At 38.4% G+C, this 26,213-nt stretch overlaps 1 protein-coding gene across 4 annotated transcripts in view; it reads left to right on the forward strand.

Moving 5' to 3' along the window:
• Positions 1-26,213, forward strand: part of adam17b (ADAM metallopeptidase domain 17b) — an 84,008-nt gene that overhangs the window by 5,308 nt on the left and 52,487 nt on the right. For all 4 annotated transcript variants that reach the window (XM_059981901.1, XM_059981903.1, XM_059981902.1 and 1 more), the window contains exons 2-5: positions 14,018-14,150; positions 15,972-16,105; positions 23,919-24,007; positions 24,918-25,104. In XM_059981901.1, the coding sequence (XP_059837884.1) occupies positions 14,018-14,150; positions 15,972-16,105; positions 23,919-24,007; positions 24,918-25,104 (543 nt within the window). The remainder of the gene's footprint in view (positions 1-14,017; positions 14,151-15,971; positions 16,106-23,918; positions 24,008-24,917; positions 25,105-26,213) is intronic.

Below are 26,213 nucleotides of genomic sequence, written 5' to 3' on the forward strand. Positions count from 1 at the left end.
CCAGTGTGGACCTGCGGCGAGGAAGATGTGTTATTTCTGATCCACACAGACTGTGATCTCCTGGCTAGGAAGTCTAGGATCCAGTTGTATAGGAAGTTACAGGAGCCCTAGGGTTTGGAGCTTGTTGATTAGAACTGAGGGTATAATTGTGTTGAACACTGAGCTGTAATCAACAAACAGCAGCCTTATTATATAGGTACTGCTATTATGGAAGTAAATTGTCATCAAAATTGCAGTAAACACAACATTGAGATCAATTATTTAGCTCATATGAGTGTTCCCAGTACTTTATGACTCAGATGCATACTACTGCATAAGAACATAACATGACCAGGGACAGTCCATCAGCCTCTTGAGCCTACACCATTTACAATAAAAACACATCCTCAGTATCATGTACCCATTTTCTCCTGTACTCCTTTGTAGTTCCGTCTTGGCCTTGTCTGTATTCAATGATTCTGTCTTCGTAGCTCTTGGGGTAAAGAATTCCTATTGATGGTGAGAGGAGAAACTTCTCCTCATCTGTGTGTGAAATGGGTAATCCATTATTCTTAAATTATGCCCCAGTTCTAAATTCCCCCACTAGATGACCGGCCTTCAGAATCATATATTTAAATTAGATTACCTCTCATTCTTCCACACGCTCATGAGTACAGGGCAGATTTGCTCAACTTACTTTTATTTATCAAATCCTTCATTTCAGGATTCAAACTAGTGTGCTTTCTCTTTATTTCATTCAATGCAAGCACATCTGTCCTTAAAAATGGACCAAAAGTTCTCCAATTATGGATCTACTAGTGCCCTGTAAACTTGTATCAAACTGTCCCTCCTTTTGTATTTTGTTTCTTGCATGGAAAGCAACATTTCATTAGTCTTCCTAATTATTTGCTGAACCTTCATGCTGATATTTGTATTTCATATGCATGGTCCCGTTGGGTTGAAAAATTAATTGTCTCATGCTATTGGAAATAATAATGGGTTTCCTCATTTTTCCTTCCAAAATAGTAGATAACTCACATTTTCCTTACATTATTCTCCACCTGCCAATTTCTCGCTAACCCACCTTTCTTTTTGGTATTTATCAGGAAATGTTTGCCATGATGCACTTGATCTCTTTGTCGAAGTCATCGGTAAAGATAAATTGTTAAAGCCCCAACGCTAAACAGTCTTATCACCCACTCATTACCAATCAATGATCTGAAAATGGCCAATTTATTCCAATTCTGTGTTTTTGTTAGCCATCTCTTACACAGTCCTGATTAAGAGTCCTGGCTCAAAATGTCGAATGTTTATTCCCCTCCACAGGTGTTGCCAGATAACCTGGTGAGTTCCTCCAGTGCTTTGTATATTGCTCAAGATATCCAGTATTTGCAGAATTCCTTGTGTCTTTATCCTTAACATATTACTTTCTTCCTCGTATGTTTTTATTGCACAAACATGCTGATTCTGCTTGCTATTACTTTCCAAATACTGACAGTTATCCTCTTAGTAATATATATCTGCATTTTCTTCAACTAAATATGTTGGGCTAACTGGCCTACAGTTTCCTGCTTTCATTCTCCTTCCTTTATAATGTAATAGTAAAGTTACATTTACAGTTTTCCAGTCTTTAGTAAAACTCCAGAATCCAGTGACTTCTATTAGATAACAGTAATTCATTCGTGTTTTTACAGCCACTTCCTTTAAGGCTTTGGAATGCAGACCTTGTGTCCAGGGCTTTTAGAATTTCGTTCAGAATCAGGTTTAATATCAATGATCTATGTTGTGAAATGTATTAACTTCGCAACTGCAGTGCAATATATGATGAATAGTGAAAAACTGAATTACAGTAAATATATATGTATATTAAATAGTTAAGTTAAAATAAATAGTGCAAAAATAGAGATAAATACAAAAGTAGTGAGATAGTGTTCATGGGTTCAATGGCTGTATAGAAATTGGATGACAGAGGAGAAGAAACTGTTGCTGAATCACTGAGTGTGTGCCTTCAGGCTCCTGTACCTCCTACCTTATGGTAAAAATGTGAAAAGGGCATGTCTTGGGTAGTGGGGGGTCCTTAATGATAGAAGCCACCTTCCTGAGGGACCGCACCATGAAGATGTCTTGGATACTACGGAGGTTAATACTCATGATGGAGCTGACCAATTTTACAACTTGCTGCAACTTACTTTGATCTGTGCAGTAGAACCCCTGCCCAATACCAGAAAGTGATGCAGCCTGTCAGAATGCTCTTCAGTGTACATCTGTAGAAGTTTTTGAGTGTTTTAGGTGACAAACCAAATCTCCTCAAATTCCTAATGAAATATAGCCACTGTCTTGCCTTCTTTATAGCATCAATATATTGCAACCAGGTGAGGTACTCATAGGTATTGACACCCAGGAGCTTGAAATTGCTCACTCTTTCGACTTCTGATCCCTGTATGAGGATTGGTTTGTGTTTCCTCGTCTTACCCTTTGTGAAGTCCACAATCAACTCTTTGGCCTTACTAATATCGAATGCAAGGTTGTTGCTACGACACCACTCAACTAGCTGGTATATCTTGCTCCTGTATGCCTTCTGGTCTCCATCTGAGATTCTACCAACAATGGTTGTATCATCAGCAAATTTATGGATGGCATTTGTGCTATGCCTAGCCACACAGTGATGTAGGGAGAGTAGAGCAGTGGCTAAGCACACATCCCTGTAGTGAACCAGTGTTGATTGTCAGCGAGGTGGAGATTTTATTTCCGATCCGCACAGATTGTGGTCTTCTTGTTAGGAAGTCGAGGATCATTTTGCAGGGGGTGGTACAGAGGCCCAGGTTCTGGAGCTTTTTGATTAGGACTGTAGGAATGATGGTGTTGAATGCTCAGCTGTAGTCAATAAACACCACCCTGACATAGGTATTTGTACTGTCCAGGTGATCCAAGGCTGCGTGGAGAGCCATTGAGATTGTGTGTGTTATAGACCTACTGTGGCGACAGGCAAATTGCAGAGGGTTCAGCGCCTTACTGAGGCACGAGTTGATTCTAGCCATGACCAAACTCTCAAAGCATTTCATCACCATAGATGTGAGTGCTACTGGACGATAACAAATGTCTTTGAATACCCCTGCCAGCTGGTTGGCACAGATTCAGATCTTTACCAGGTACTCCATTGGGGCCTTCTGACTTGTGAGAGTTCACCCTCCTGAAAAACAGCCTGATGTCGGCCTCCGAGACAGAGATCACAGGGTCACTGGATGCTGTGGGGATCCTCACAGCTGTGGTTCTATTCTCTCTTTCAAAACAAGGATAAAAGATGTGAGTTTGTCTGGAAATGAAGCATCACTGTCATTCTGGATGTTGGGTTTTGCTTTGTAGAAAGTATTGTCTTGCAAAGCTTGCCAGAGTTGATGTGTATCTGTAGTGACCTCTAACCTCACAAAGAATTGTTTCTTCGCTCTAGAAACAGACCTCTGCAACTCATACCTGGTTTTCTTGTACAGATCCACAGATCTAACCTTCAGCAGACTGTGAACCTCCTGGTTCATTCAAGGCTTTTGGTTTGGAAGTGTACAGTAAGTTTTCGTAGGCCCACTCTTATCCACAAAGTTTTAATGAAGGCAGTGACAACTGCGGCATACTCATTCAGACTTAAAAAATGAATCCCTGAATACGGTCCAATCTATTGATTTGAATAAGTTCTGTAAGGCCTCCTATGCTTCCCTTGTCCATACCTTCTTTGTCTTCCCTACTGCTGTTGCAGTCTTCAGTCTCTGTCTATAGTCGGTGAAAAAGTACAGCCAGGTGATCAGACTCTACGAAGTGCAGACGTTGAATAGCACAGCAGACACTCAATGATCTAGATTTGTTTTAAGTTGTTTTTACTCCTGATAGCTCTTGATATCTGCTATTCGATGATTCAGTGTCTTGTAACATAAAGACGCAAGCAGGGTCTTTCAGGTCTTTGATATTATTAATTCCCCAGAGAACTCTATAGGAGTAGTGTTTATTTCAGACACTCTTTTTATATGTTTGTGGAAGTTCCTATTGTTTTTATTGTTTGCACTCTTTATTATTTCTTTTAGCTATCCCTTGTTGAAAATTTCTTAACCTTCTGCTTACCACCATACTTTGAAATATTTTATGACTTTTTTGAAATTTGAAACCATCCTTATTAAATTCTTCATTCATCCTTTACAGAGACTTCCTTCCTCTCTGGAGTACAAGATTGCTGAGATTTAGAAAGCATCTCTAAGTGTGAAGTACTACTGATCTACTTCCATACCCTTTCGTCTATGTTTCCTGTCTCTTACACTGATCTCTGTATTTGTACCATTGTAATTGCCCCTATTTAAATTTAGGACTCAGATCCATGTTTTGTCACTCCTAAATTTGAAATTGTAAAATACCATGGTCACATTTCTGTTTGACAACCTTTACTATCATTAATTTGTCTTGTTGCAATACACAGTGCTCAGTCTAATGAGCCAGTTTCCTGGTAGGTTCCTCAATTAATTGCTTTAAGAAGCAGTCTCCGATTCTGTGGGCTCATCCTCAAAACTATTCTTTTTCTTACCATTCCTCATTATTCCTTGATTCGTTTTTTATCCTAAGTATGTCTACCATTAGAGGTCAATATATGACTTTCACCAGTGACTTCTTACTCTGCTCATCTCTACCCAGACTGATTCTACATCTTAAGCTTTTTAACCAGTTTCATTCGTCACCACTACAAGGACTTCATTCCATATTACCAGACCTAGTTTGGTTTCTTTCTGCCTTCTCTCTGATACATTAAATCTCTTTGGAATATCTGGTGGTTTATTCCAGCTATTTGTTTTTAGGCAACTAGCTATACAAGATACTAGGTATACAAGATATTAAGAGGAATAGATAAAGTGGACAGCCAGCGCTTCTTCCCCAGGGCACCGTAGCTCAATACAAGAGGACATGGCTTTAAGGTAAGGGGTGGGGAGTTCAAGGGGGATATTAGAGGAAGGTTTTTTAGTCAGAGAGTAGTTGGTATGGGGAATGCATTGCCTGAGTCAGTGGTGGAGGCAGATACACTAGTGAAATTTAAGAGACTACTAGACAGGTATATGGAGGAATTTAAGGTGGGGGGGGGGTATATGGGAGGCAGGTTTTAAGGGTTGGCACAACATTGTGGGCCGAAGGACCTGTACTGTGCTGTACTATTCTATGTTCTATTAGCTCATCCACCTTGTTGGGAATTTATTTATTTATTTTATTTGGAGATACTTTGTTGGACAGGTCGTCTTGGTTCAACGAGCCGTGCTGCCAGCAACCTACCTAATCCTAACTTAATCACCGGACAAGTTAGAATGACCAATTAACCTATTAACTGGTACATCTTTGGACTGTGGGAGGAAACCAGAGTACCCGGAGGTAACGAACACGCTCACAGGAGAACTCACCAACTCCTCACAGACGGTGCCGGAATTGAACTCTTTGAACTCAGGTATCAGCTTTGATAACTGAACTGTATAAGCATTGCACTAACGCTATGCTACATTTGTGCCCATGCAGATGAAGAGCTTTTAAGTTTTTTTGTCATTATTCTTACTTATGAATATTTTTGTTGTTGAAGATTGGTATATTAGGAAGAACCTTTAGCTGCAAATTCTGCAAGTGTCATATCCATCAACTAAGGAGCTTTCATAGAGAAAACTACATGTTCAAATTACTTGTTTTGTCCAAACCTCTATGTGAAATTTTTAACATGGATTCAGGAAATTTGAAAGTAACATGATTCAATGTATTTTTTTTTTGTTTTTCCTGTTCCTGCTGGATTGTTGTGTTAATAACTTTCAGTTCACTGATGTCCTGCAAAGAGTGTTATCTCGATATCAGGAAACTGTTGGCTTTACTTTGTAAATTGGCACAATATATTTAATCAGTATGCAGGCAGTCACCATGTTATGTCGGGGCTCCATTCTCAAGGATGGTTCATAACCTAGAAGTGTACGAAATCAGTGTGTGGGAGAGGATCACGGAAACAGCTGTGATAGGAAAGCAAGTCAGCAACCTCACTGACTCAGTGAGTGAATCACCACCTAAGTCTACTCAGAGTTCCCACCTCTGCACTGGCCTGGAGAAATGGCATGTGGAAAATCTCCATCCCCACCTAGCAGGCAGAAAATCCATCCCCATCCATCTTGCTGGTCTCACAAGTGCTTGTTTGTATGTATGGGATAGCCATAAGTTGTGGAGGACCTTTATTCTTGTACAGAATGGATAGCAAAATGCTGAAGGGATATGGCAATGTGGTCAATTGCAAAATTACATTTAAGAATGATACTGTGTTTTAGTATGTGTCAGCATTTAAATATTACACTTTTGTTTCCAGTATATTGAGGGCAAGTCCTGTTTTTGCCATTGTTTGACTCAGTAATGTCGAAATTGCTGCCTGCCATTCCCTGCTCCTTTACCGAGTGTGCTGTTTTGAAGATTTCTCTAATTTTGTCTTCAGAAGTTAGTGATCTGCAATGACAAATATTTTTGCTTTAAAGGAAACACCTGAAAAGGATTATGTTGTGTTACATGAGCATGTGAGTATAATGGTGTTTTAAATCATGATTACTGCTTAGCCTCAAGGACTCAAAAAAAACCCAATAGTACATGTGAGGAATGCCATTCCTACATAAACGTTGCGCTTTGCAGATAATTCTTGCTCTTACAGTCTTTATTTAATTTGCTATGAAATGTTTACAAATTTGGTTAATGAATTGTGCGAGTTCTGCAGGCATATTTCTATCTGATTGCTGAGTCTGGTAATTATTCATTGTTGCAGGATATCAGAATTAGAATCAGGTTTATTATCACTGGCATGTGTTGTGTAATTTGTTAACTTAGCAGCAGTTGAATGCAATACATAATATAAAAGAAGAGGGAAAAATAATAAGTAAATCGATTACAGTATATGTATATTGAATAGATTAAAAATCGTGCAAAAAAAAACAAATAATCTGCATTAAAGTGAGGTAGTGTCCATTTAGGGATCGGTTGGCAGAGGAGAAGAAGCTGTTGCGAAATCACTGAATGTGTGCCTTCAGGCTTCTGTACCTCCTACCTAATGGTAACAGTGAGAAAAGGGCATGCCCTGAGAGCTGGAGGTCCTTAATAATGGATGCTGCCTTTCAGAGACACCACTCCTTGAAGATGTCCTGGGTACTTTGTAGGCTAGTACCCAAGATGGAGCTGACTAAATTTACAATCTCTGCAGCTTCTTTTGGTCCTGTGCAGTAGACCCCAACCCCATACCAGACAGTGATGCAGCCTGTCAGAATGCTCTCCACTGTACATCAATAGAAGTTTTTGAGTGTATTTGTTGACATGCCAAATCTTTTCAAACTCCTAATGAAATATAGTAGCTGCTTTCTTGCCTTCTTTACAACTGTGTCGATATGTTGGGACCAGGTTAGGTCTTCAGAGATCTTGACACCCAGGAACTTGAAACTGTTCACTGTCTCCACTTCTGATCTGTCTATGAGGATTGGTATGTGTTTCTTCGTCTTATCCTTCCAGAAATCCACAATCAGTTCTTTCATCTTATTGATGTTGAGTAAGATAGTTGCTGCGACACTACTCTACTGGTTAGTGTATCTTGCTATCTTGCTTCTGTACGCCCTTTCATCTCCATCAGAGATTCTACCAAAATGGTTGTATCACTAGTAATTTTATAGATGGTATTTGAGTTATGCCTAGCCACACAGACATGGGTATAGAGAAGGTAGAGCAGTGGGTTAAACACACACCCTTGAGCTGTACCTGTGTTGATCATCAGCGAGGAAGAAATATTATCACCAATCTGCACAGATTGTGGTCTTCCAATTAGGAAGTCGAGGATCCAATTGCAGAGGGAGGTATAGAGGCCCAGGTTCTGTAACTTCTCAATCAGGATTGTGGGAACGATGGTGTTGAATGCTGAGCTACAGTCGATGAACAGCATCTTGACATTGGTGTTTGTATTGTTCAGGTGGTCTAAAGCCGTGTGAAGAGCCATTGAGATTGCCATTGATCTATTGTGGTGATAGGCAAATTGCAATGGGCCCAGGTTCTTGCTGAGGCAAGAAGTTCATTCTAGTCATGACCAACCTCTTAAAGCATTTCATCACTATAGATGTGAGTGCTACCAGACGATAGTCATTAAGACAGCTCTCATTATTCTTCTGAGGCACTGGTATAAATGTTGCCTTTTTGAAGCAAGTGGGAACTTCTGCCCCTAGCAGTGAGAGGTTGAAAATGTCCTAGAATACTCCCCCCCCCCCCCCCCCAATTTGGTTTGCGCAAGTCTTCAGAGCCTTACTAGATACTCCATCAGGATTTTCTGCCTTCTGAGGGTTCACCCTCTTTAAAGACAGCTTAACATCGGCCTCTGAGACAGAGATCACAGAGTCAGTGAGTGCAGCAGGGATTTTCACAGCTGTAGTTATATTCTCCCTTTCAAAGCAGGCATAGAAAGGGTATTGATGTTTTACTGTATTATTACATATGATTAAATCCTTGCCACAAAAATAACACTCGTTGTTTGTGTGCAGACTTGTCAAGGTCAGTGGGGAACATCTAGGTTTTAACACTCAAACATTTTGTTTCCTTGAATTAGTGGTACGTTGAGAGTGAAGATGGCAATCGGTACTGTCATATCTGCTTTTGATAACACTGGTTTTTTGGATATTAGTACAATGGATTCAGGTTAATTGGGCCATTGCTTAATCAGGGCAGCCACTTATTTGGGACAACTCTTGAACAACAAAAGTTAATTGAGAAAATAGCTGGGATTATTTTTGTTTATTTGGGACACTATGCCACTTAATTAGGACAGGCGAATGTTGTGAACAGTTTCTAACTAGCATCGGTCAGGTGCACTTGCGTGGCTATTAGACACTGCACTGTGTTTGGACTGAACAGTTTTTAAGTAGTATCAGTTGCGTGTGTTTGTGTTCAAAAAGCAGTGATTTTTGTCAGTGATAATTGGCAAGAAATAAGCAGTAAGACAGTTCAGAACTGTTTTGCTCACTGCAGTTTCAAACGTTCAGGCTCGAAGATGTAAGAGCGGGAGTGAAAATATTTTTAGTTCTTGAGATGAAGTGTGGAGTAGGCCCTTCTAGCCCTTTGAGCCATGCTGCCTAACAATCCCTTCATTTTATCCAAGCCTAAACACGGGACAGTTTGCCATGGCCAATTAACCTACCAACCAGTAACTCTGTTGACTGGGGGGAGGAAAACCGGAGAGCGTGGGGGAAACCCATGCAGTTATGGGGAGAGTGTACAAACTCCTTACAGGCAGAGGTGGGAATTGAACACGGGTTGCCTGTACTGTAAAGATTTCACTACTTCAACAAGTTAGGAACTACGAGGAATTCAAAAGTATTCACAATCATCTTGAATGTTACAATGAAAATGAAGACGTGGAGAATAAAATGAGCGTTGTGTGAAGGTAGTCCATTATCTGCACTAGGTGTCTGTGCTGATTTTTGTTAATTTACAGTCAATCAAAAGAACATGGCAGTGTACATTAGTTAAATTCCTCCATTGATATCGATTTAGAAGTAAATCACAGTCTTACAGTACTGTAGAGATATTGGTAGTGTTCTAATTTGTTCTGTATCAGAAGCAGAATCGCTCAATATCACTGCAGATGTTGTGAAATTTGTTAACTTAGCAGCAGTAGTACAATGTTATATATAATATAGAAAAATCAATTAGTGTAAGTATATATAATATATAATGTTAAATAGTTAAATTAAAAATAATGCAAAAACAGAAATAATATAAAGAAAGTGAGGTCGAGTTCATGGGTTCAATGTCCATTTAAGAATCATACGGCTGGTTCTGAATCGCTGAGTGTGTGCCTTCAGGATTCTGCACCCCCTTCCTGATGGTAAGAATGAGAAGAGGGAATGTCCTTGTCCTGAGTGGTGGGTGTTCTTAATAATGGACATTCCCTATCAATGTATTAAATTTAAATGCACAATTTGTTACTCGGTTAAAATTAATTTGTCTTTTTTATACCTTTTAAAATATTTCCATGAAACCTTAGTTAATTGGGGCAGCCGCTTAATTGGACCAAAACATACTGGTCCTGATGTATCCCAGTTAATTGAATCCACTGTACTTACATTTGGAATTAAGTTAATTCAATCAACTTTTACAATTGCTTAGAGAAGAGAGGTACACAGACTTTTGTCCACCTACAGCGGATTGTTTTCCCCAAGAGCTGCTGTTTGACTATTGTATGGATACAGATCCTGCATTCAGTTGATTTAATAGACAATAGGTGCAGGAGTAGGCCATTCAGCCCTTTGAGCCAGCACTGCCATTCAGTGTGATCATGGCTGATCATCCACAATCAGTACTCCGTTCCTGCCTTCTCCCCATATCCCTTGACTCTGCTATCTTTAAGAGCTCTATTTAACTCTTTCTTAAAAGCATCCAGAGAATTGGCCTTCACTGCCTTCTGAGGCAGAGCATTCCACAGATCCACAACTCTCTGTGTGAAAAAGTTTTCCCTCAACTCCGTTCTAAATGGCCTACCCCTTATTCTTAAACCGGGCCTCTGGTTCTGGACTCCCCCAAAACAGGGAACATGTTTCCTGCCTCTAGCGTGTCCAATCCCTTAATAATCTTATATGTTTCAATCAGATCCCCTTTCATCCTTCTAAATTCCAATGTATACAAGCCCAGTTGCTCTAATCTTTCAACATATGACAGTCCCGCCATCCCAGAAATTAACCTCGTGAACCTACGCTGCACTCCCTCAATAGCAAGAATGTCCTTCCTTAAATTTGGAGACCAAAACTGAACACAATACTCCAGGTGTGGTCTCACCAGGGCCCTGTACAACTGCAGAAGGACTTCTTTGCTCCTATACTCAACTCCCCTTGTTATGAAGGCCAACATGCCATCAGCTTTCATTACTGCCTGCTGTACCTGCATGCTTACTTTCAGTGACTGATGAACGAGGACACCTAGATCTCGTTGTACTTCCCCTTTTCCCAACTTGACACCATTCAGATAGTAATTTGCCTTCCTGTTCTTGCCACCAAAGTGGATAACCTCACATTTATCCACATTAAACTGCATCTGCTATGCTTCTGCCCACTCACCCAACCTGTCCAAGTCACCCTGCATTCTCCTAACATCCTCCTCATATTTCATAATGCCACCCAGCTTTGTGTCATCTGCAAATTTGCTAATGTTACTTTTAATCCCTTCATCTAAATCATTAATGTATATTGTAAATAGCTGCGGTGCCAGCACTGAGTCTTGTCGTACCCCATGCCACTGCTTTTATTTATACTTTTAGATTTGACTGTTGTTAATTTTGGGACAAATTGATATGGTTTCTGCAGTGTCTGTTTTCTATGTTCATAGCATTATGTTGCAGGGATTGCAATAATGTTTTACTTCAAGCAAAGCATGCAGATCATATTTTTGTGCTGTTGTTGCTCTTGTGCGATGTGATAGCACTTAGATAGAAAGAGCTTGTGAAGGAAATATAAGTTAATTCAATGTGTCCTATAGATTCATAGAAACCTAGATTCTACAACATCAAACCACTCATTTACACTAATTTTATACTGATCTTATATTTTTGTGAAGTATCCCAGATCTTACTGCTCACGTACAGTCTCGGGGCAATTTATGGTGGTCAATTAACCTACCAATTTGTGCACCTCCAGGATATGGGGAGAAATTAGAGTACTCAGAGCATGCCCATGCGGTTACAGGGGAAACATGCAAACTCTTTAGGCAGCATCTGAAATCAGGGTCACTGACACTATGAGACAATGGGTGTAACAGCTAGAGCCACTCTGTTGTCCACTTTGTACCCATTCAGTCCATTTATTTGCCAGTGGTGGGTGGGTTGGTCATTGACTATTGACCAACTGGTGAGTTTCAAGCTACTTATACACTTCAACTCCTCTATCTAATCCAGTGGCCCTGAGTTCAAGGTTGCATTTGGAGATGCTCTTCTGCACACCACTGTTATGACCCATAGTTATTTGAGTTACTGTTTCCTTCCTGTCGAGTTGAAGTAGTCTGGCCATTCTCCTCTGATCTCTCACATTGACAAGACATTTTCACCTACAGACCATGCGCTCACTGGATATATTTTGTTTTTTGCACCATTCTCTGTAATCTCTAGAGACTGTTGAGCATGAATATGCTAGGAGATTAGCAGTTTCTGAGAAACTTGAACCATCCCATTTGCAACCAATGATCATTCCACAGTCAAAGTCACTTAAATTGCATTCCTTCCCCATTCTAATGCTTGGTCTGAACAATAAATGAACCTCTTGACCATGTCTACATGATAATTGGCTAATTAGACATTTGCACTTATGAGTGGGTGTACAGGTGTAACTAATAAAGTGAGTAATGGTAATGGTTGCACCTGTCCAGGTGGTGATCAGTGTTTCATCATATTTGTTGTGAATCTTGCAACATGCATCATGAATTATGAGAGGATGAGGAAATGACGAGACTAGCATAGGAGGTTGGCCACCTATTGTTGAATAATGTTGACCAGCTTTTGTCATTCTTTGTTTAGTGGCTATTTTGTTGAAGTGTATGATGCAGTTTAATTCCTAATAATGAAACATTGGGCAAATGAAGTGTTATGAAAAGCCAAGTTGAATATTTTATATATATATTGGTGGCATTCATAACCTCTTACTGAATAGCATGTATAAATCCTATCACATACCAACCAATCCTTGACATTTTCTTGTTAGAAACATAGAAAACCTACAGCACAATACAGGCCCTTCGGCTCACAATGTTGTGCCGAACATGTCCTTATCTTAGAACTACCTAGGCTTACCCATAGCCCTCTATTTTTCTAAGCTCCATGTACCTATCCAAGAGTCTCTTAAAAGACCCTATCGTTTCTACCTTCACCACCTCCGCCGGCAGCCCATTCCACACACTCACCACTCTCTGTGTAAAACAAAAACTTACCCCTCTGTACCTACTTCCAAGCACCTTAAAGCTATGCCCTCTCGTGCTAGCCATTTCAGCCCTGGGGAAAGCCTCTGACTATTCACATGATCAATGCATCTCATTATCTTGTACATCTCTATCAGGTCACCTCTCATTCTCCATTGCTTCAAGGAGAAAAGGCCGAGTTCACTCAACCTGTTCTCATAAGGCATGTTCCCCAATCCAGGCAACATCCTTGTAAATCTCCTCTGCACCCTTTCTATAGTTTCCACATCCTTCCTGTAGTGAGGCGACCAGAATTGAGCACAGTTCTCCAAATGTTTTTGGTGACACATTATCCTTTCAATGTCCAATTATTTGCACGTAACTGCAATAAATTTGATGTCATTATTCTGTCTGTTGATATTGTCTCCATCTCATTTTATAGTAGTTTAATTGCTTCCTGTGATTCCATAGATAATTTTGCATCATCTGTCGATTTAACCACCTTGAAGTCAATTCATGTTTGTGATACAGGGAGCAAATAACATGTACAGTGCCAATAGTTTATTGTACAGTGCATGGACACTCTTTTATTCAGTAGCTGTTTTATTGGCTTGTAGGTTAATTATGTAATGTTTTAAAGTCCCATGATATTAATTTCAAAGGCCAACACTGTCATGCTTGGAAGACTGTCTTCCAAAACTTTGAATATTGCAGGAGTATATCTGAGAATGGTACACTAATGTGTTTTATTCATATGGTTTTAAATATAAACTAAAAACCTTTCAAGATCATTGAAGCTTATTTACACAACAGGACTGTATCTCAGACTGTAATATTGGACTGTAAATAGGAAATAAGCCCTGTAAATAGAAGCAAAGCTGAAAGAGGTTATGACTGTAAGACAACTTCTAAACAAACGTGACCATTTTTAGTATTAAGTACTATGTTTGATTATATTAATGTGTTTTGCATTATTATTTGAATTATGTACTTTTATCCACAATCTCAGTTGATGTCTGTTCCATTATGTTGGACAACTGAAAACCAACTGTGAACAACGATCTAAAAGAATTTTTGTTTCAATTCTAAATTTTTGAAACAGATGTTTTGAGTGGACTATTAACTGATTATGATATCTTCTCACTGTCGGATATCCGCCAACACTCTGTAAGGAAACGAGATGCCGAACCACAGACTCACTTAGAACAATCAGTACAGTTTTCAGCCCTGAATAGGTAAGATTGAATTGATTTTTTTTAACAAAGGTGACTTCATTTTCAAAACTATAATCACAAGGAAATGATAAAAGATGTAACGTTAAGAATTATGAACTGACGATGTTACTGGTTAGAGAAATGTTTTTCTCAAGGTGTTGAAATGGTTACTCAGTTACTCCACGCTTGTAATATTGGTTAGCAGTACATACACTAGGTGCAAGAAGCCAGCACATGTTCTTCTTCCTGACTTTTCTCCCAAAACGAGAATGAGATTAGTTCACTTGTTCTAACACAATATTTATGATTTAGCATGCTAGCAATTAAGTTATGTTATCCTGAGCAAAATTCAATCTACCACAATTTTTGTTGCTGTTTAGAAAATATAAATGTTTATCAAATCCACAGCTTTGGGTCAATGAAAGTTATGCAACCAAGTTCAGCATCACACACAGAATGCTGTGGAAACTAAACAGGTCAGGCCTCAGCTACAGAGGGAAATGAATAGTCAATGTTTTGGGCTAAGATTCTTCATCAAGACTGGAATGAAAGAGGCAAGAATTCAGAATAAAAAGCTGTCAGGTGATAGATGAGTCCAGGTGAGGGGAAAGGTAAGTAGTTGGGGGAATGGAGAGTCCTGATACTTATCAATACAACCATGCTAGTGCCTCACCTGCCCCTACATCTCCTTTTTCAGCACTTAAAAAAAAAAGACACTTGCGGTGCTTCACCTGCAAGTCTGTCAGGTTCATTTGTAGCAGCCTCCTCTGCATTGGTGAGACCCAACACAGCTTGGAGGATCAAGCGCTTTTGCTCTGTAGGCCGCAACAATCAAGATCTACCAGTGGCCACCCATTTGAATTTTGCTTTCCATTGCCACACTTGATGGTGTCTGTTCACAGCCTCCTTTACTGACAGGATGTTTTCTGTCATCCTGGTGGCCTTTTCACTACCGTTCCCCACTTTCATAACCTACTCATCACCTCCCACTGGTTGCCCACCTCTTCCCCATTATTCCATGGTCTATCCTCTTCTCCTATCATATTCCTTCTTCTTTAGCCCTTTACTTAGCTTCTCACAACATTCCCTTTTATTCCTTCTCACCTATCACCTGACTGCTTGTACTCCTGCCCCACCCCCCACCTTTCTATTCTGGCTCATCCCTTTTCCTTTACCGTCTGGCGACAGGTCTCAGCTTGAAATATTGATTATTCATTTTCCTCCAACATATTTTTGTGTATTGCTCAAGATTTCCAGCATCTGCAAATTCTCATGTGTCTCCAGATTATTATCGGCATATTTCTATGTTATGTTGGTTCTGCTTCAAGTCTCACTCTTGCTGAGTTGCATCACACGGGAAAGATGCTGAGTGGAGATTATAATGCAGTTGGGGAAATCATAAATGTATAATTCTGCCTGGAAGAGAGCTGCTTGAAGAGGCATTGATAGTATGGAAATGGACTACACTTCTGCACTTTTAGCCTGAATGGAAAAAGAAAATGTAAAAAGAAAAAATGAACTTAACAATCTTGGTATCAGTAATTGCATTTCAATTTAGTATGAATTATATGCCTGTGATTAAAATGTTAAGGATGCGTTATTTGTCCAATTAAGGGGATGGGAGATGTTCTATCACCGTGATTTACATCAATTTTACATAATCCCATGTGTTAATTTGGCCAGCTGTAATTTGGTGAAGTGGAAAATGCTGTGATATATTTTGGTTATGCTGCCAATTTATTTTTTAGGGTATCAGATAAAGATGCATGCATATGAAAGTCAGAACTACTATAATAATAGCTGTTTATTCTTTGAAAATTCTTTGAACTTCCTGTTTCACAGAAATTTTAACTTGTACTTAACTTCAAATGTGGAGCTTTTTTCTGAAACTTTCAAAGCATTCGTAGTGGATGGAGAAGGAAATGAGGAAGAATATCGTGTGCAATGGAAAAATTTCTTTTCTGGCCATGTGATTGGTTAGTACGTATAATTAAATTGAGTGATTGCAGAAAATGATACTGTACATAAAACATGTCTTCTGTTATAACCTGTAGCAGTTTTTCAAATGAAGGAATTCAAGTCAAATATTCATTTAATATTAATTTTTTTTATTGTAATGGGATGATTGAATTTCAGACGAATTGTTCAAAAGTCACTTGAAATGAAGTCATTTTCACTTGAACACTGTGGGTCTGAATAAGTCATTAGATCACGCTCTAAGTGGAAGTCCTGTGCTACAGTTGTCATGACTACCAGGGTACTTTACACCTGTGAACTTTTTATTATTTACTGAAAGGTTATACGTTATCTTAAACTGCTGGTGACCAAATTGGTTACGTTTGTTATATAAATGATGATAAGGTAACTGTGGGCACAAAAGTTAAAAAATGGTTTACACTACAGATTATTATTTATCATGTTTATTTTTCTAGCCATTGCTTCTCTTTTAAATTTTGTTTTAAAAAAACAATTGCCTCCCTTTTAACCTTGTAAAGGATTATTGGTCAGGCATAAGTTAATTAACAACTGTCCATTATTGAGTTGTAGATGAACTCCAAGGTCCCTGAGTTAAATATTGTAAAAACTAAAGTTCAGTTTATGAATCTTGCCACAAACCTTCCCCTCCTTCACAGTGTGCCAGACTGAACTGAGTAAGTTGCAGTTCCACACTCTTATTGCTGAATCTCTAACACTGTGAATTCTTTGTGCAGTATTTGCCTCTTTCCATCTTAGTAACATTCTCCATCTTTACTGAATTTTTGTCTCCTCTTGGTTAACTCCTGACATGCTCTGTTTTGGGACTATTGGTTTTCATCACATTTTTAGCAATAATACTGGTTAATAATATCGATGCATACAGCAAGTTGCCAGGAGATGTGATGGGTTAAAAAAGCAGGCAGATGAAGATCATTGGTGAGGTGGAATGATGTTTAATATTTCTAAAGAATGGTGATCTTTTATGTAATATTGGCAAGAATACAAAGTTATCAATTTTCATTACATCTGCATAGAGGCCTGCTTAGACCCTAATCTTATGCATTGGCTTTAGCTTTAGGCAACTCATCTCAAAAATTATATATATTAAGTGTGAAGGGTTTAACATTCAGATTATTTCGAATCATACTGGGGTTAAAAGGATTGTGAGGACATTAGTCTTTTCAGTACTTAACTCAAGAACCTAGGAATTCATCCACAGCTGAATATTGGATAGTTGTTAATTAAATTAACACCGACCAATAAATATCTTAGGTGTTGCATTCTTAGAAAATTAGGGAGTTATAATGAGATTTAATATCAATGTTCTCTCTAAGCTGTGTGGGTGTGTGGCCACGCAGTAACTGAAATGCTCCCACATACATAGATTTTGTTACCACATGGATGGAATTTTCTTTAATATAAACTTCTTTTATATTGTCACGCAGATTTCAGGCCATGTAAAAATGTCCTGCTCAAAGCAATGCAGTTGTAGAAAAAATCAGAGGGAACATTGTTTAAAGTACACAAAGCAGGTGACAGTGTTGAAAGAGAGACCTTATTTACACTGTTGGGAGAGAGTCAAAGGGAGTTTGGGGTGGGGGCGGTGATTTAAGGTTGTTCTAGTTTAGAAGTGTAGTTTCAAAATTTGAGCTAAACTGTTCAGTTGTGATGTCTTAACACTTAAAGCAGAGACTTGTGGAAATCTGGAACACCTTCCTATTTTGTCAAAGTTCTTTTTTTTGAAAGTTTCTCGACCATAATTTATATATTAAAACTGTACAAAAGGTTGTAGAAGAAAGGAAACTAAAAAGATTTAAGATGTACATCAGCTGTGATTTAGTTATGTGATAGAAGCAATTTATGAATGGAAGGAGGGGCATTGAAAAGTCATCCCTTTTTCTAAAGTTTCAGCAACTTTTCAGTACTCTCTAAACTAGCTTACCCTCGCTATCTTAAATTAAACATTATATCATCTGAAGCTTTTCTGCCTGCATCCTGTACTATATCAGATACCATAAATGAATAATCTAATTCTGGCCTGCATTGGCTCAGAGTGCTCTGCCTTGTTGGCATTACTTCTGACTGTTTATCTGATAAGATTTTTAAAAAAAATCCAGCAAGCAGTATTGCACTGGGCCAAGTGGTCTTTAGTGCCATGAATTCCTCTGATTCATAGAAATTTAAAGTCAGCCATCTTATCTTCTGTAAGTATCTACAGACTATCCAGAAGTCTGACCTGTCTGAGCTCAGTTTCACACTACATATCTGATTTGTTTGCACTTTCTAATTAGATAAAAGCTTGTACTTTCCCATTTGCTTTTGCAGTCCTTATTTCTTCCAGATGAAAGTATGTGTTGAAAAGATGCATTTTTGAAAGTTCAACAAATCAAAAGGCCAGACTTTATAGACTACAGTAGTATTGGCTTTTTTGAGTTTAAAGGTAGGAACAAGACTGCCAATTAGCTGTGATCATGTTTGACCTCGAAGTTTGACATTCAAAGAAGAACCACAACATCTCCTGCTACCCATCCTTGCAGAATTCCTTGCAGTCTCTACCATTGGTGGTGCTTATCAATACTCCTCTGCCCTGTGCTCCTGTCCTCTGTCTCTAGGGTAAGACTTTCATCAAGTCATTCTTGTCCTTAACAAAGTTTCCACGTCCAAGGGTCTTTTTAAAGTTCAAAGTTGAAAGTAAATTTGTTATCAAAGTACATATATGTCACCATATACAAACCTGAAATTCATTCTATTGTGGGCATACTCAACATATCCACAGAATAATAACCATAACAGAGTCAATGAAAGACCACACCAACTTGGGAGTTCTTCACCTTTTCTGACCACTAGAAACATTTTCTTAAGTATCTCTGCAGTTCCGCCCCTCTTTGTGGACTTAAAGCCATTTAAGAATTCCCTCCTGACCTTGTTTGCTGCTTTTGGTCTCTTTGTTTATTTTCCCCCTCTCAATGCACTATTACTTAGTCAGAGTCAATTGCCCTTTGATATATGTATGCTTTGGGTCCAACTGAAATATAAATAACTGCTGTAAATAATTTTTCAGATTAGCTGGTAAATTTCTGAACTGATTTCAAGAGGTAAGCTTCTGTAGGTGGATGTAAATGGAAGGGTAGGATTAACAAAAAGACACCATAAGGGAGTGAGAGGATAAGCACACATGATTCACTAGGACTGCATTAGTCTTGAAGTTTGAGTGACCAGTGAATTCTTGCCTGGGAGGTGGATTTGTGAGGTAATTAGACTGCTGTGTTTGAGCTTTTAATCCCTGAAAATAATTTTGTCTGCCCTATATAAGCAAATACTGTGGTACTGAAAATAAGGAATGCAAACAGAAAATGATGAACAGGTCAGGCAGTGGACATTTCTGTTAATAAGGCATGTCAGTTCACATAGTCTGGGCTTCTTATTTGCTGAACTTTTCAACCTGAAGATGCAGTGTTTCAAAAATTTAATTTCACGTGGCAGAATGAAGATAAGCAGAAATAGAAGTAATTAACATATTTGTGCCTAAATTTAACTGTAAAGAATAAAATCATAAGTTAGTCACATTGGAAAATATTATATTAGTATTTATATAAGGACTAATACTGGGATAGGAAATGACATTGTAATAACAATTATTTTTCATTCATAGATTAGTGCTTATATAAGAAATAATGTTATTCAACTTCTTAACTGACGTATATTCAGCTGGACATTCATCCAATGGGAGATGAGAGTTGATGAAATTAGACGCATTTTATGTAATATTGAAGCAGAGTGAACCAATGGGGCAAGTTTTCTAGCAGCCAAGTATTTCCATTAAATTCAGGAGGTTCTAAATGAAACTTTGTTGAAAATCTTAATGAAACTAACTGACAGTGTCTAGAAATGGGGATGCTGGATATAGCAGAGCCAGTTTTCAACAAGACAGAGTTTAATCCTTGACATATAACATTATGGTCATTGCATTATCCTCGAGTATCAAGGTGTTATGGTGTTGGGTTTGCTGGCCGCAAAGTTCTAAACTCAAATGAAGACCTTGTGCCCTTTTTGATATAGATAGCTATGTGTATCCTCACTAAAGGGAGGTAAACTAATGACCCAATCTTGAAAAACTAGTTCTCTTCCCTGTTTATCCTCTGCAGTGAGTTTAGCTGCCACTATCTGAGTGGTGGGTCTCCCCTCCCTGCCAAGAAGATACTTCCAACTAGCAAAGCAGTTTAAACACAATTCACTTACTTTCAATAATACACATTAATATCAAAACAATATTCTCAAAACACATTCATAACTCACGGAGGATTTCTATCTTACAAAATACTTCCAAATTGCAAACTATTTCTAAAGGATTTCCAAACCACAGATATAGTTCCTGTAAGCTAAAAAGATGTACCTATGAGCCGCAGATGAACCAATCATCCATCACAGAAATTGAAGGCAGAGGAATGAATTCTAATTCACTTCTTGTTTCTGTTGTTCTTCGTGATGTTCTTTACCCCATTCCTAATAAGCCTAACCTGCCTTGAACTAAACAACTTAGCCAGTGTTGCCCAATGAAATAGGTCATTATCTTGCACTGCACCTCTTGAGAAGAGGCGCTGTGAACCAAAGTCCTGAGTTCTGTAGACAGTATGTCTGTTTGCAAAGCTGTCCTTTCAAATTTTTAAATAATTATTTCTTGTTATTAAAAGCTGAAGACTGGCCCCTGTTTACGACAAGAAACTAAACAAGGAATATTAGTTGGAAGTTTATTTTATTAAAAAGCAATAACTTGATCTCTAGAAGTGTCAGCAACTGTGTTTAGAAAGCTAAGCTTGCCAAAAAACAAGCAAAATTAAAATCAACAAGAATGAAAGTGGAAGGCAAGTGGGTGTTCAGCTGCCGAAGGATGGTGCTGGAGTCTTGTGTCTTAAGCAAGGTTTAGTCAACACAGTTTGTGGATTTCAATAAAAAACACAAAATACTGGCAGAACTCAGCAGGCCAGACAGCATCTATGGGAGGAGGTAATAACGACGTTTCGGGCCGAAACCCTTCATCAGGAGTGAAGTAACATGGGATGGTCGAGGGGGGATAAGAAGTGGAGGGAGGGATAAAGTAGAGAGCTGGGAAGTGATAGGCTGAATGATTTCACTCTGCAGTTAATGATGTGAAGTGTCTCTAGTTTTTAGTTATTCCTTTTTTATTGCTATTTTGTGCAGTCTTGATCAGGGCTTACTGGCTCTGGCCTGCTGTCAGCAAACAATACAGTGCTCAATTGAACTGAACTGAACTAAACTGAATTATTCCTGTTTCAGTTACTCTGTGGCTTGATGTTTTATCTTCAGTGTTTTTCTCTAATACAGTGGCATGCAAAAGTTTGGGCACCCCTGGTCAAAATTTCTGTTACTGTGAATACCTAAGCGAGTAAAAGATGACCTGATTTCCAAAAGGCATGAAGTTAAAGATGACACATTTCTTTAATATTTTAAGCAAGATTACTTTTTTATTTCCAACTTTTACAGTTGCAAAATAACAAAAAAGGAGAAGGGCCCAAAGCAAAAGTTTGGGCACCCTGTATGGTCAGTACTTAGTAACACCCTCTTTGGCATGTATCACAGCTTGTAAACGCTTTCTGTAGCCAGCTAAGAGTCTTTCAGTTCTTGTTTGGGGGATTTTCACCTATTCTTCCTTGCAAAAGGCTTCTAGTTCTGAGAGATTCTTGGGCTGTCTTGCATACACTGCTCTTTTGAGGTCTATCCACAGATTTTCAATGATATTTAGGTTAGGGACTGTGAGGGCCATGGCAAAACCTTCAGCTTGTGCCTCTTGAGGTAGTCCAGTGTGGATTTTGAGGTGTGTTTAGGATCATTATCCTGTTGTAGAAGCCGTCCTCTTTCCATCTTCAGCTTTTTTTTTTACAGATAGTGTGATGTTTGCTTCCAGAATTTGCTGGTATTTAATTGAATTCGTTCTTCCCTCTACCAGTGAAAAATGTTCCTCGTGCCACTGGCTGCAACGCAAGCCTGAAGCATGATCGATCCATCCCCGTGCTTAACAGTTGGAGAGATGTTCTTTTCATGAAATTCTACACCTTTTTTTCTCCAAACATACCTTTGCTCTTTGTGGCCAAGAAGTTCTATTTTAACTTCATCAGTCCATAGGACTTGTTTCCAAAATGCATCAGGCTTGTGTAGATGTTCCTTTGCAAACTTCTGAAGCTGAATTTTGTGGTGAGGACGCAGGAAAGGTCTTCTGATGGCTCTTCCGTGAAGGTCATATTGCAGGTGTCACTGCACAGTAGAACAGTGCACCACCACTCCAGAGTCTGCTAAATCTTCCTGAAGGACTTTTGCAGTCAAACGGGGGTTTTGATTTGCCTTTCTAGCAATCCTACGAGCAGTTCTCTCGGAAAGTTTTCTTGGTCTTATAGATCTCAACTTCACCTCCACTGTTCCTGTTAACTGCCATTTCTTAATTACATTACGAACTGAGGAAATGGCTACCTGAAAATTCTTTGCTATCTTCTTATAGCCTTCTCCTGCTTTGTGGGCATCATTTACACTAATTTGCTTAAAATGTTGAAAAGAATGTTTCATCTTTAACTTTTATGACTTTTGGAGATCAGTTCATTTTCTATTCACTTAACTATTCACAGTAACAGAAATTTTGACCGGGGTGCCCAAACTTTTGCATGCCACTGTATTTTTGCGGTTTGCACAGTTTATTCTTTTCTTTGCACTTTGGGTGTTTGGTGTTTTCTTTGACCAGGTTCCATGGTGTTTTTTTTGTTTCATGGCTGCCTGTAGGAAGATAAATCTCAGGGTTAAGCATACATACTTAATAAATGTACTTTGAAGATCCTTTGGACAGTGAATATCCAGTACAAAGGTTGGGGGTAAGGGTCTTATCATTGGCCCAAAACCTGTCTAGACTTGACCTATGTAAGCACACGAGAATGAAATGGGTATTGTGTAGTGAGTAACTGACCGCTAGCCTCTGAAAGCTTTCCACAATTTACCAAGGCACCAATCAGGAATGTGATGATAAGCTCTCTGTTTCCCTGGATGACTATAACTCTACAATCTTTTAGAATGTTTAACACCATCCAGAACAAAGCAGTCCCTGTGTACCACTGTAAACACTTCCTCTGATGCATCTTATCTAAAAGCTGCATCACCACAAAAGGCTACTTTGACAGCACCTCCCAAAGCCCCAATCACTAATTACTATGAGGATGAGTGGAAGGTGCACAGGAACATTGCTGCCTGCAGGTTCATCTCCAGGTTCATAAACATCCTGACTTGGAATTGTATTCCTATTCTTTGCTGTTCCGGAGTTCAGATCCTGGAACTTCTGCCCTGACAACCTTAACCAACAGGACTGTGGCAGTTCAAGGACGTGATTTATCAGCCCCTTCTCAGAAAATTTTGGAACCGGTGATAAATGCTTGTATTGCAGATACTAGTGTCAATACTAGCACCCTCCAAATGAATTTTGGTGCATATAATGTATTCATAGCATTGTTGTAGTTACCACTTTTTCTCTCATCAGTGAACTTGGTGTTTTCATAGTTGGCAAAAAATCATATCCTAATATTCATAATATTGTGATATATTTATAACATGTCAAATGAGGGCAAACATCACACCACAAATCTTCTGTTGTGTCTGATTCAATTCATTTCTACATTAATGTGCAGTTTGGAGGTACTCCTCAACTAACATTCTGGTTTTAACTGAAAGTGAAATCATTGTAAAGGTTGAAAAAATGTTGAGGTAAAAACTGTACATCAAAGGATCAGAAGTCTAATTGTATAATTTTTTAAATAAAAGGTGAACCAGGTTCAAAGGTCCGTGCTCTTATTGATGAGGAGGAATTTATTGCCAGAATTATTACCGATGAAGGAGAATATAACATAGAGGTATTCATGCCTTTAATTTACCCTTTTTTTTGGGAAAGGCTTAACAGACATTCTGCTACTCTTGTGTACAGAGTTCTTCATGATGATTGTGGTTTCCATCCTGTCTTTGTAATGTGCTGAAGTTAGTATATGCTTAAAAATTATAGTAAATTTTAATATGCATGAACCATAAGTTTACATACAGGAAGCAATTGTATTCATCTTAACCGTGGCAGTAGTTTTTGCAGTAGGGATTGAAAATTAAACATTCTCTCATCATGATATTTGCAGTTCCTCCTTTCAAGTATTTAATCAGTTCTGTTAACTTAGTGCAATGGTTTCTCCTTCAGCTATTCTGGAGTAGAACATATCACCTTCCTACAATGAACCTCCTTCTACTTCGCACCTGCTCATTGATTCAAAAGCTGACTATTTGTAATGAATTCTTCTACAAGAAGAAATTTTTCTTTATTCACCCTTAATAATTCCATTATTTGAATTATTACATTTCTTCTAGGTTGTCTTTATAATAGTGCAGATAATCTTGATGTGTTGATATGTTTTCCACCCCAAATATTGATGAAGATGTGCAGTACTTTCTTTTAGTTCTTTAGCATCCTTTGTGTTTTATCAGACTGTAAATGGCATGACTATACTCTGATTTCTGAAGTCAGTAATGTGGTTTACCTTTTTCTTATTATAGCTGTAAAATATCCTCCTCCCCCAGCTTCTTACACCCCTCCCTCTCTCATTCTCCCATCTCCACAATACCCCTCTGCCTTTCTTTCCTACCCCTTTCAGTTTGTATATCCTGCACTCTGTTACTGATTTCTTCAAATTTTACTGTTTTTAATGATTAAAATCAGCCTGTGTAAAGTTTTATTGATTCATTTCTTAACTACATATTTATGCTTTTAATTCTTGTTTCTAGCCCCTATGGAGATTCATTGACTCTGCTCCAGTTGAAAAGTTGTTGGCATATAAATCTGAAAATGTCTTGGAAATTGGACGATTAAAATCTTCCAATGTCTGTGGTTATATAAAGCTGAATGACTCTGAGCTTTTGCCAGAAGATGATTATGATGAAGAGGATGATTTTGACATAGATGCCTCCACTGGTAGGTGTATGTGAGAAACTGCTGATTAAACATATTTATTTCCCGTCTCCTTCATGGTTTTCAGTCACTATGTTTGTGGCTTTAGGCTCATACTATAGATTTATTGGATCAATGTTGGCTTAAGTATAACATTGCTAATGTACAGCTGTAAATGGTGCTGTGAAGATCTTTTCCCAAGAGCAATGGACATGTCCTTTAAAATTAGTAATTACCGTATTAAAGATTCTCCATAATCTGACCTTAGTAATGCATTACAGATTTGATTATTGTTTTCTTGTAAACAGTTTATAATGGATCTACACTTTTTTTTAAACATGATACAATGTTGATTTTAAGACCATTAAATTTTAAGATTCCATAATATCAAGTAATAAGTGGAGTTAAGCAATGGAGTTCTTATCAAAACAGAACTGGTCCTTCTGAAGTAGGTTAAATCCAATAAATCCTTTGTATTTAAATTGGGCAGTGACATTTTGTGCTACTTTCCATTCCCTTCTATTTTATGAAGGTGTATAGAAACTGGATTGCTACCAAATATCTTGATCTTCTCCTACACAATTCATGTTTAACTTCTTCCTCTTTATATTGATAAAAACTGGAAAGGGTCCTGTGCAGTAGAAATGTTTCTTGCTTAGTTCTAGTCACAACTTGTCAATCACATAACATCCAACACATATCTGAATTTGCAAGTAAAAGGTGACAAATGAGGTCACGTCCTACACAAATCCTAAACAACTTCTTACTCATTACAATCACAATCAAAATCAAATTTAATATCACCAGCATGTGTCGTGAAATTTGTTAATTTTGTGGCAACAGTACAATAAAATACATTATAAATATTTAAAAAAATCTGAATTGCAGTAAATATATATCTATTAAATAGTTAATCTAAGATGTGTGGAGCAAAAACAAATTGGAAAAAAAAGTAGTGAGGTAGTGTTAATGAGTTCAATGTCCATTTAGAAATTGGATGGCAGAGGGGAAGAAGCTGTTCCTGAATTGCAGCGTGTGTACCTTTAGACTTCTGTGCCTCCCTTTGGATGGTAACAATGAGAAGAGGGCATGTTCTTGGTGGTAGGTGTCCTTGAAGCTGCCTTTCTGAAGTA

This window comes from Hypanus sabinus, chromosome 10 (genome assembly GCF_030144855.1).
Source record: "Hypanus sabinus isolate sHypSab1 chromosome 10, sHypSab1.hap1, whole genome shotgun sequence".
NCBI classification, from domain to species: domain Eukaryota; kingdom Metazoa; phylum Chordata; class Chondrichthyes; order Myliobatiformes; family Dasyatidae; genus Hypanus; species Hypanus sabinus.